This window comes from Penaeus monodon, chromosome 42 (assembly GCF_015228065.2).
Source record: "Penaeus monodon isolate SGIC_2016 chromosome 42, NSTDA_Pmon_1, whole genome shotgun sequence".
Classification (NCBI taxonomy): domain Eukaryota; kingdom Metazoa; phylum Arthropoda; class Malacostraca; order Decapoda; family Penaeidae; genus Penaeus; species Penaeus monodon.
In genome coordinates this window covers 28,641,114-28,653,613 of record NC_051427.1, presented here as the reverse complement: position 1 = coordinate 28,653,613, position 12,500 = coordinate 28,641,114, and the positions used below count along the sequence as shown (strand labels likewise).

General features: G+C 46.8%; 1 protein-coding gene across 15 annotated transcripts in view; it reads left to right on the top strand.

The window, feature by feature from the left end:
* The window catches only part of LOC119598905 (aryl hydrocarbon receptor nuclear translocator homolog), a 167,821-nt gene that overhangs the window by 108,725 nt on the left and 46,596 nt on the right, over positions 1-12,500 (top strand). For 9 of the 15 annotated variants that reach the window (XM_037948610.1, XM_037948609.1, XM_037948613.1 and 6 more), the window contains one exon: positions 10,813-10,839. The exons of the other annotated variants lie outside the window; for them this stretch is intronic. In XM_037948610.1, the coding sequence (XP_037804538.1) occupies positions 10,813-10,839 (27 nt within the window). The remainder of the gene's footprint in view (positions 1-10,812; positions 10,840-12,500) is intronic. 15 annotated transcript variants of the gene reach the window in all.

Genomic DNA, 12,500 nt, shown 5'->3' with positions numbered 1-12,500 from the left:
ACTGTTGATCGTTTTATTGCACCTTTTTCGTGTTTTTTTTTTTTTTTTTCGTTTTTTGTTTTTTTGTGCGTTTAAGTGTAGAGGAGAACCACTTCCTGCGCTTTGTAACCCTACCTGGCAGAGAGCGTCGGGGAATTGACGGGAGGCAGCTTAGGCAGTCGTTGGACGCGACGGGCTTGTGCTTGTGTTGGTGTTCGAATGTCTGTATTTATAGGAGGGTGGGAGAAGAAGAGGAGGAGGAGGAAGAGGAAGAGGAAGTGGAGAAGGAGGAGGAAGAGGAAGATGAAGAGGGGGAGGAAGAGGAAGAGGAAGAGGAAGAGGAAGAGGGGGAGGAAGAGGAAGAGGGGGAAGAGAACGAGAGCGAGAAAATGCTTTTGGTGCCTGTAACATTTTTCACAAAGCTGTTACAGGTGTTACGTAAACAGGTAGTGCGGCCAAAGGACGCGGCGCACGAGAGAGGACGAGGTGGATTCAGGATCACGGTTCAGGGCAGAGGCTAGGCGGCGGGCATTAATGGGGGCACCTTGGCACCTCCGAGCGGTCGGGCCACACCGTCGCCTCGGCTGGCGGTGGTGATTTTCGCGTTTTTCTCTTTTCTCGTCTCTTCGCTTTCTTTTCTTTCAGTATTCTCATCTTTGTTTTCTTTCAGCTTTTCTTGTTTTTCTTGCTTGGTTTCAGTTTCCTTCTGCCCTCTTTTATCGTTTTCATTTTTTTTCTTGCGTTTAATTTTGCTGTCATCCTCTCATATCCTTGGGTCATTTTTGTCTCTCTTTGCCTCTGTCTCTCTCTCTCTCTCTCTCTCTCTCTCTCTCTCTCTCTCTCTCTCTCTCTCTCTCTCTCTCTCTCTCTCTCTCTCACACACACACACACACACACACACACACACACACACACACACACACACACACACACACACACACACACACACACACACACACACACACGTACGTTCTATCCTTGCCATGTGCGTAGCAGGGGGCTTCGTAATTGCCTGGTTTGGCGCCGGTGGGTGAGCGCCTGACCCCCTGGGCTTCGCTGAACAGAAGTCCGTTTTAGCAGGTGTCCGTCGGGGTTGTTCTGAGAAGGGGTTGCTGGTGAAATGCCGCGACACCTGTTCGGCCGCGACACCTGTTCGGCCGCGACACCTGTTCGGCCGCGACACCTGTTTGGCGGGGTTGTCACTGCGCAGCCTCGCTCTGTCGCGGCCGGCGGGTTGGGCGGATTTTGGTTCCTCTTTATGGAAACTTTGAGGGGGTTTGGTGGAGGGGGTTTCTCTTTTCTCTCTCTGCCTCTCTCTGTCTCTCTCTGTCTCTCTCTGTCTCTCTCTCTCTCTCTCTCTCTCTCTCTCTCTCTCTCTCTCTCTCTCTCTCTCTCTCTCTCTCTCTCTCTCTCTCTCTCTCTCTCTCTCTCTCTCTCTCTCCCTCTCCCTCTCCCTCTCCCTCTCCCTCTCCACCTCCCTCCCTCCCTCCTATCCTCCTTCCTATCCTCCTTCCCTCCCTCCCTCCCTCCCTCCCTCCCTCCCCCCCCCTCCCTCCCTCCCTTCCTCTCCCTTTCCCTCTCCTTCCATCCTATCCTCCCTCCTCCCTCCATTCCTGCCCCTCCCCCTTTCCACGTGTGTATACTGTACGCATTACGTCTATGAGTGTGAAAATGCGCGTCCGCCCCGCTTTCCCCCCACCTGCCACCGCTTGACTGGAGGCATGAGCGCCACACACACTCTCAGGGTCGTAGATTTGGCGCCCGTGACAAGCGCCGAGCAGTCACAGCAACAGCGGCGGAGGAGGATAAAAGGGCGTGTCAAAAGAGCGTGTAACGAATGAGAAGGCCAGAGGGGGGATAGGGAGTAGGGGAAAGAGGGAGGAGAAGGATACTAGGGGTAGGGGAGGTGGGAGGAGGTGGAGGAGGGAGGGGGAAGGGAAAGGGGGGGGGGAAACGGGAGATGGAGCAGGGAAGGGGGACGGGGGAGGGGAAGGGGGGAAGAGAAAAGGCAGGTGGGGTAGGGAAAGGGAAAGGGGACGGGGGAAGAGGAAGGGGAGGGAGAGGGGAGAGGGGGAATGGGGGGAGGGAAACAGGGAAGGGGAATACATAACGGAGGGGAGAGGGAGAGAGAGGAAGGAAGGGAGAGAGAAAGACTGCTCTCCTAACAAATGATTTAGCGTGTTGTAGTACTTGAGTGATCGGATAGACGCGTGGCCGATTGGATAGACAGGTAGATTTATGGTTGAGGCAAAGGGAGGAGGGGAAGAAAGGGAGGCTGGGATCAGGGAGAGCAAGGGAGTGTGAGGCAGGCAAGAAGAAGAAGAAGGGGAAGGAGAAGGGGAAGGAGAAGAAGGGAAAGGGGAAGGAGAAGGAGAAGGAGAAGGAGAAGGAGAAGGAGAAGGAGGAATGGCTGGGGAGGTTGAGGGAGAAAGGAAGGGGAAGGGGAAAAGGGAAGGGGGAGATATTATTTAAGTACAGATGAGATTATAAAATAACGTTTAAATAGGTCTTAAATGTTAAAGAATGAGGAGGAAAAGAAGAATGAGTAGGAGGAAGAAGAGAAAGGAAAGAGGAGGAGGACGCAAGAGGAAGGGGGGTTGGGGGGCGGGGGTTGTACACTGTATATCTTATCCATATCTTTATTTAAAGAAACCATTAGCGTAACGAGACGCGTCATTACATGCCAAACAGCTTTTGCATTCGTTGTCGATGGGTCCGGCTAATGGCGACGGAGCACGAGGAAGGGCTCGTAAATGGCTGATGGATGGAGGAGGGAGCACAGGGTGTGGGGTTGGGGTATGGGGTAGAGCACAGGGAATGGGGTTGTGGTAGAGGACAGGCAGTGGGGTTGGGGTTGAGGTTGGGGTTAGGGAGTGGGGGTCGGGCTATGGGGGCAGAACACAGGGAGTGGGGTTGGGGTGGGGTAAAGCAGAGGGTGTGGGGGTTAAGTTATGGGGTTGAGCACAGGGAGTGGGGGTTGGTATTGTTAATTGGGGGAGAGGTAATTAGGGTTGAAAATACTGGGGAAGGCTATTTGTGTAATTGAGATCATTTTTATTTTTTGATAATTGTATAAGTATATATGTGTACATTCTGTGTGCGGTTTGCGTGCGTGTGAACGTAAGTGTGAGCGTGTGAGTGCGAGTGTGTCGGCTCTGCGCGTCCGGCTGTTCCTCCACGCGCGTGCTCAAGTGTTTTGCTTTTCAATTTACGCGTATTAATCTCTCTTCGTCTCGCTCTTTTGGTCTTTAATTATCGCTGAAAGGTTAATAGATCCATTATTCGAGGAAGCGGAAAAGGGCCGCGGGGATAATCGCCGTAAATTTTTGTTTTGTTTTTGTTATTATTGTGGTGGGGGAGGGAGGGAAGGGAGAGGGAGAGGGAGAGGGGAGGGAGAGGGGAGATGGAAGAGAAAGGGGAGAGGCATGGGGACCGGGAGGGAGAGAGAGAAGGAGAGGGAAAGGGAGAGGGAGAGAGAAAAGTAGGCGGTGAGGTGAAGGGAGAGTGGGAGGGAGGGAGAGCAAGCAAGCAAATCTGAGAAGGAGAGGCCTCTTCTATAATCTATGTATACCCAGGTGTTGGCTATACTTCGCATGTTGCCCAGCCGGTTGCAAAGGAGAATGAAAGTGCAAGTAGAATAGTAAGAAAAAATGGGTGCGTGCATATGTGTGCGCGCACGTTCATGTATGTGTGTATAGGCGTGGGCGTGTTTACATAAATGGGGCGTGGCTTTAATGGGTGTGGGTTAGGTCACGCGAGGGCACAAGCACCATAAAACACATACACACACACACTCACTCTCTCTGTCTATCTCTATCTCTAACTCTTTCTCCTTCTCCCGCCTTCCCTCCCTCCCTTGCTTTCCCCCCCCTCCCTACCTCCTTCCCTCCCTCCCTCCCTCCCTCCCTCCCTCCCTCCCTCCATCCATCCATCCATCCATCCATCCGTTCCCTCTCCCTCTTCTTCTACCTCTACCTCCTTCCTTCTTCCTCATTCCTCCTCCTCTCTCTCTCCCCTTCCCTTTCTCCCTCCCTCTGTACCCTCTTCCTCCTCCCTTCTCCCTTTTCTTCTCCCCCTCCCTTCCTCTCCCCCTCCCTCCTTCCCTCAGTCTCACACAAACAATCCACACACACAATCGCACAAACAAACACAATCACTGGAGAGGAAAGTCGAGGGTTTCCTGGACATGGCGATGATGACGGTGATTGTGACGATGACAGCGTAATAGTGAAGATGATATCATTGTAATAACCCTGTAATGGACGCGGCGACACTTGGGAATATAGACTTTATTGGCAATAGGAGGAAAATCCTCCTTTTAGTTTTCCTCTCTTCCTTATTTCCGTCTTTCTTTTTTTGCGGGGTTTCGTGTGTATTTTCTTAATATTCTGATTTTATTCATCTTTATTTATTTATTTATTTATCTATTTATTATTTACCATCGTTGAAAAGGAAGTGCCGGGTTGGTTGCGTCTGCGGCAAAATGGAACGGAGCGATTCATCAAAATTACCGAGACAAGATTTATTGATAGGGACTGATTGTTAAGAAAAAAAAATATAGAAGGTGAAATTCTATATACACACACATGCTCGCTCACTCACTCACTCACTCACTCACTCACTCACTCACTCACTCACTCACTCACTCACTCACTCACGCACTCATTCGCTCACTCACGCACTCACTCACTCACTCACTCACTCACTCACTCACTCACTCACTCACTCACTCACTCACTCACTCACTCACTCACTCACTCACTCACTAGAGAGAGAGAGAAAAAGAAAGAAAGAAAAGAGAAAGAGAGAGAGAACGGAAAAGAAAGAGAATACACTAAACAAATGATGCTATTATAATCGAACAAAAAAAATCTGAAGGTAATATGAAAAAAGTAATCCGTTGGCAATTACCAGATCGACTAGTCCTTCCTCCCTGTGGCGACGGAGGGCGAGACGCTTCGCTGGCGCCGTTGATGGACGGATGGGGAAGCTGGGCGGAGGGAGGGGGCGACTGCGATCTCTCTCTCTCTCTGTCTAGGTCTCCTCCTCGCTCTCTTTATCAATATCTGTCTGTCTGTCTGTTTATCTGTCTATCTATCTTTATCTATCTATCTATTTTTTTTCTCAACTTCTCTCTCCCTCTCCCTCTCCCTCTCCTTCCCTCCCTCTCCCTCTCCTTCCCTCCCTTTCCTTGGCCAACCCTATGTCTTCTCTATTTCTCTCTCATCATTCTCTTTCTCCCTCTGTATTTCCCCACCTTTTCTCTCTTCCCTTTCCCTTCACCCACCCATCTCCCTCCCCCTCAACTATCTTTCCTTTCGTCCCTACCCCCCTCCTTCCCTCCCTCGCTCTTACCCTCCCTGTCTCCCTCCCTCCCTCCTTCCCTCCTTCTTCCCCTTCACTAGCACACCCCTCCCTACCTCTCTCTCTCTCTCCCAGCGATCTGCGCAGCATCACTCGCCGTGCTATGGAAAGTAGGGTCCAGAGCTGTTTTCTTGGCGCGGGGCTTTGTCTACGTTGCGGTGGGTGGGTTGGGTGGCGCTGAGAGACAGACTGGGTGTTTTGGGTGGGCGCGGGGATGTGGACAGGGTGGGTCGGTTGGGCGCGGAGATGTGAACAGGATGGGTGTGGGTGGGTGCTGGGATACAGGCAGGGTGGGTTGGGTGGGCGTGGGATTCGCGACGGATGACCACTGCAGTCTTCCAGAGATGATATAGGAAATGGAAGGGATAACAACAATAATAGTGATAAAGCGAAAGTTGAAGAAAAAACACAAGAGGTTTACGAACCTGCAGAGGAGATCTCGCCGATGGGGTTCGTCACCATTTGTCACACACGGGTTGCCTTAGGTGCGCGTTGCATTTGCCGGAGGATCCAGCGCGGTGTTGCAGCTGTTGCAGTTTCCGTCGAGGCGAAAATCCCGTCGTTTTGGCTGTTGCATGGGACGTGAGTTTGCCACGCTTTGCTCTGTATTCTTTTTTTTTGCGATTTTTTTTTCTATATTTGTTGGGGTGAGGGTGGGGGGGGGGTTAGGACCAGGGAGTTGCGATATTATTTTTGCGATTTTTTCCCCTTTTTTAGGGGATTGATATCTTTTATTTATTTATTATTATTATTTTTAGTAAGGAAGGGATAGGATTGGGTGGGTTACGATACTTTTATTTTTGCAATTTTCTTTTTCTTTTTTTTTTCTTTTTAGGGTGGGTTTCGTTATGGGGGAGTTGATAATTTTACGAATTTTAAGGGGCCTAGGTGAGTGAGTCAGAGGTTGGGGGGGGAGATAAGGGGAAGGGATAAGAGCACAAGGTCGATTTTAGCCTTGTTCTGCTATTTTACCGTATATGGATAACACGTTTCTTTGTTTTCTGTGGGAATGTGTCACGAAGACAATACGTGTTTGTATCCGAGTCGTTTGTGTGGAGACGTGTCGATGAGTGTGTGTCTGTGTTTGTGCGTTTGGATTTCTCTCTCTCTGTCGCTCTCGCCCTCTCTCTCTCTTTCTCTTTCTCTTTCTCTTTCTCTTTCTCTCTTTTTCTCTTTCTCCTCTCTCCTCTCTCCTCTCTCCTCTCTCCCCCTTCTCACCCCATTCTTACCTTCGGCCTTTATTTACCTCTCATTGCGGTCTTGTTCCCTTTTCTCTTTCTTTTTCTTTACCTATTCCTGTTCCCTCTTCTTTTTCTCTTTTTTCGAAGATTTCCCTTTCTCATTTGACGAATTGGAGCGTTCGTTTCCTTGGCAATTTGTCGGCGATCAGGTTATGGCGAGTCATCATTGGCGACGCACGCATACGCACACACACACACACACACACACAAGTCCACGTCCACGCACAAGCACACGCACACGGTAATCATTATTGTTGAAAGCAAAATTATGTTGAGGTTGGTCATGTCTCGTCTCTTCCTTTGAAATGTTGGTTATTTGGATATGACGTGTGTGTGTGTGTGTGTGTGTGTGTGTGTGTGTGTGTGTGGTGTGTGTGTGTGGGTGTGGGGGGGGGGGGGGGGGGGGGGGTGGGGTACGTAATGTTTGTATGTATGAATAGGGAAAGGGATGTATGTATATGTATGCATGTGTGTCTGTATGTATATACGTACGTATATGTAGAATCATCCTTGACTTCCTTCATTAACTCGACTCGTCTCACCGCCCGCCCCCGCCCGCCCCCGCCCGCCCCCGCCCGCCGCCGCAATGGATTCGCCACGCAGGTCTCGCTCGGTTTCGCGGCTCCGAATGCGTTTCCTCTTCGTTCGTTACTGGGAGGAAAGGCGCTGGCTCTCGCTTTTTTTTATTTTTATTAATATTATTTTTTGCAATTCTCTCTGTCTGTCTGTCTGTCTGTCTCTCTCTCTCTCTCTCTCTCTCTCTCTCTCTCTCTCTCTCTCTCTCTCTCTCTCTCTCTCTCTCTCTCTCTCTCTCTCTCTCTCTCTCTCCCTCCCTCTATTTCTCTCCCTCTCCTTCTCCCCCTCTCCTACTCCCTCCTCCTCTTCTCCTCCTCCCTCTTCTTCCTATCTGTCTTACGCGCTATGGTTCGTCGGTCGGGGTTATGTGTTTCATTACGCAGCGTGTCGCTCGTCGCCAATGGCCCCGTTTAGTCTTTTCTTGCCCCCTGCCCCTCACATCCCCCTCCCCCGCCCCAGGTATCGGTGGCGGGCGTGTCACCGTTACGTTCCCGGGTGTCACGCAGCGCACGCACACTCGCACTGTCACATGCACGCAAAAAAAAAATATATATCTTCCTGTGGAATGCAGATATTAAGCGTGCTTTACCTTTTGATGAGTTAATCTGTGTTTCTCTGTTTCTCTCTCTCTCTCTCTCTCTCTCTCTCTCTCTCTCTCTCTCTCTCTCTCTCTCTCTCTCTCTCTCTCTCTCTCTCTCTCTCTCTCTCCCTTTCCCTCTCTCCCATCCTCCCTCCCTCCCTCCCTCCCTCCCTCCCTCCCTCCCTCCCTCCCTCCCTCCCTCTCCCTCGCTCTCCCTCGTTTCCTCTTTCTCTTTATATTTCATCTTCACACGTGTCTCATTATTACTCTCTGCCCCTCCCTCTCATCGTTTCGCCCTACCCCTCCTCCTCCTCCTCCTCCTCCTCCTCCTCCTCCTCCTCCTCCTCCTCCTCCTCCTCCTCCTCCTCTGCCCCCCCTCCATCTTCCTCCCCCCTCCCCCCTTCTTTCTCCCTCCCCCCCTCTATCTCCCCCTCCCCCTGTGTCTATTTCGCGGCCGTCGCTCCGGGTGTGCATTATGCCGCCGAATATTTTACGCATGCGCGCTGCCAATTACACATCCCGCTGACACGCACGCACGCGCGCCAACAAGCACCTTCTGCTCAGCGCGGTTTGAGGGACGTGGGTTGGAGCGCCTGTGCTTGGTGCGGGGGGGGGGGTGATGGTGGGGGTGAGGGTGAGGGTTGGGGGCAGGGATGAGGGTAGGGGTTGAGTGAAGGTGAGGGTGGGGGGGGGTGGGGGTGAAGGTGAGGGTGAGGGGAAGGGTAAGGGGAAGGGGGAGGGTGTGTGTGAGGGTGAGGGTAAAGGGTGGGGGTGAGTGAGGGTGAGGGTGGGAGTGGATAAGGGTAAGGGAGAGGAAAGCAAGATAGTTAAGTGAAGAAGGGTAGTGCGTGGCTTGGGGGGGGGGGGGTGAAGCATGTGGTAAAGAGGGATACTGTTTTGTGTGCGTGCGTATGTGCAAGTATGTGCATCTGCGTGCGGATTGTACGTGTTCACACTGTACATTTCTCTCTGTATTTGTTCATCTGATCTGAGTGCGGGCGCGTGTAAGTAAGCCTCTGCGGCCGCCGCCCACGTCCCGCCCGCACGTGTTCTCCCCGAAGAGCACGTATCCCTCTCCCCCACGCCCGCGCTGTATCCTGGGGGCGGCGGCGGCGGCGTCGACGAGGCTGCGGCGGTTCCCTCGGCGGCCCCTCCTCCCGGGGTCCGCCTCTCCGGTCTGGCTCGTCTCCTGAGGGCGTGTGGCTCTCCGTCCTCCTTCCTTGTCCATGTTTCGCTCTTTCTGGTCGTTCACTTGTCTTTTTTGTTTTGTTGTTTTTCTTTTCTTCCTCTGTCCAATCTTTCGTTTTTTTTCTCTTTTATCTTACCTCTTTGTCTTATCCGTCTATCTGTCAGTCTGAGTATTCGTTTGGTTATATGTGTATGGCATCAGTTGTTTTATTTATCATTATACGTTTCTCGTAATACATTATTTTTTCTCGGTAGGCCTATATCATTTTATACTTACATTCATACATACTTAAATACATACATACATACATACATACGTACATACATACATACATACATACATACATACATACATACATACATACATACATACATACGTACGTACGTACGTACATACGTACGTACATACGTACGTACGTACGTACGTACATACATACACATTCACACACGCATAAACACATACACATATATATATTGCTAAAGTCTCTCTATATTGAGAGGAACCAGACAATTAGAACTTGATGTATATCTTTAGATATATGTAGATAAAATGGAAAATCATGGTGTTATTATCATCGTCATTATTATGATTGTCATTGTTATTGTTGTTGTCATGAATATCACTATTATTATTGTTTTCTTTTGTCATTCTTATTCTTCTGATTGATGATGAAGATGATGGTGGTTGATGATAATAATAATTCTCATAATCGTAATAGTATTAATTATGATGATAATGATATTTATAATGATAATGATACTGATGTTGATGATGATGATAATATTGATATTGGTCTCATTATTATTATTATTATTATTATTATTATTATTATTATTATTATTATTATTATTATTATTATTATTATTATTACTACTACTGCTACTACTACTCCTACTCCTACTCCTACTCCTACCACTCGTACTACCACTATTACTACTACTATTACTACTACTACTACTACCACTACTACTACTACTACTGCTGCTGCTGCTGCTGCTGCTGCTGCTGCTGCTGCTGCTGCTGCTGCTGCTGCTGCTGCTGCTGCTGCTGCTGCTACTGCTACTACTACTACTACTACTACTACTACTACTACTACTACTACTACTACTACTACTACTACTACTACTACTACTACTACTACTACTACTACTACTACTACTACTACTACTACTACTACTACCACTACTATTTTTATTACTATTATTGTTATTATCATCGTCATCATTATTTTTATGATTATATTAGTTAAGATTATAATAATATGATTATTATGGTTATCATATATATTGTGATTTTTCTAACTATTATAATTATCATAATTATGATAATAATAACAATAACAATAATACTGGTAATAGTAATAATGATAATGGTGATAGTAGTAAAGGTAATAAAAATGATAATGATTATAATAATAATGATAATAATAATAAATAATAATAGTAATAATAATAATAATAATAATAATAATAATAATAATAATAATAATAACAAAATCATTATTATTATTATTATTATCATTATTATTATTATTATTATTATTATAATAAAGATGATAATTATTAACAATATTATTGTCATTATTATTATTACTATTACTATTATTATTATTATTATTATTATTATTATTATTATTATTATTATTATTATTATTGTTATTGTTATCATTATATCATCATCATCATTGTTATTGTTATTCCTGTAGTTATATTTTGTTATTATCATCATCAACATTCACGATTATCATTATTATTATTATTACTATTGCTAGTACTATTATTATTATTGCCATTGTTATAATTTATATTAGTCTTGTTATTTTTTTATTATTATCATTATTAATCCGTTGTCTATAGTAATGTGTGGTGTTTATCTCCCCCCAGGGAGAATCACTGCGAGATCGAGCGCAGGTGTGTCTCTCTCGCTCTCTTTCTCTGTCATTCGTTCAGTTTTAGATCTATTTTTGTTTTTAGGATTTCACTTGTTTTTGTCTTTGTTGACCCCCACTGGCCGGCGGTGTGTGGGTGCGAAGGCTCCCTCTCCATTCTCCCTTCTCCTCTCTTCCGCCTTCCCCCTCTTCCCCTTTTCACTCTCCTCCCCTTCCGGCCTCTCCCCTCTTCCCACTTCCCTCTTCCCTCTTCCCTCTTCCCTCTTCCCTCTTCCCCTTCGCCCTCCCCCTTCCCCTCCCTCCCTCCCTCCCTCCCTCCCTCCCTCCGGTGGTGGTGGTGTAGATGTTCCTGTAGGGTTGCATTTTTGTTTTTTTTATTTGTTTGTTGTTTTGGGGTAGATGTGCGTGTGTTTGTCTGTATGTTGGGGGTAGGTTTCGTTTGTGTTAGTGAGCGGTATAAGGGGGCTGTAGGGGAGAGAGGAGGGGGAAGGGGGAGTGGGGAGTAGAGAGTCCTTTATTTTGCTTGCGTATGTGGTTGTATGTGGTATGCTTGGATGGGGGGGGGGGTGCTGTGTGATTTATGCTTGTGTTTGTAATGAAGGAGTGGGGTAAGTGAGTGCGTTTTTAAGTGTATTTATTTGCGTTTGTGGGTGACGGACGGGCATTGAGTGTATGTGTCTGTGTGTGTATGTGTGCGCGTGTGCTTACGTGCTCGCGTGCGTTGTTTCTAGAAGAGCGTATTTCACGTGCTTGCTTGTAATTTGCGTTAGTGAAAGGCGTCTGTCGTCGAGTGCATGGCGGGTGCACGCACTTGTCTAACAGCGGTGATGGTCGTTTCGTGTTTTAATGACCGGATAATCTTTTGGTAGCTTCTGTGCATGCGTGCTTGCTTATTCCTCTCCCCTCCCCCCATTTTCTTCCACGGCCCTCCCCACGGCCCTCCCCACGAGCCCCGCTCCCCGTGCCTCTCTTGCATGTTTACGTCTGGAGGTGGTGGTGGGCGGCATGGCGACGTGAGAGGTTCTCGTGGTGTCTCTGTTTATACTTTGATTATTTTATTTATAAGGTTATATGCTGTAATGTGTGGTTATATATGTGTGTGTTTGCGTGTGTCTGGGTGTGTGTGTGTGTGCGTGCGTGCGTGCGTGCGTGAGTGAGTGATTTGTGTGTTTTTTGTTTGTGTTTGTGTGTTTTGCTTGTTCGTTAGTTTGCTACTGCGTGTGTGAATGTTTCAGTCTGTCGGTCTTTCTGTCTGTTTGTGAGTGTATAGTTTATACCGAATGTATACATGTATACATAATATATGTAGTTAAATGTTATGTACAGTTAAATTTAATATGGTGTATAATATATCCATATGCATATATGCGTACAAACGCATGCATTATTCATGCATGCGTGAGATTGTCTATATAGTGATAATACTATATATATATAATATGATAATATTATATGTTAGTTTATGTATAGCTATATATTGATACTAATTATATTAGTCTATAGATATCATATACTTCCCTATATCTATACATATATATACATATTATTCTTATATGATTATATACATCATATTAGATTATATTATCTATATATATATATATTATATATATATATATCTAATATATGTATATATATAATAGTATATGTTATATTATTATTTAGTTATATAGATATATATATATA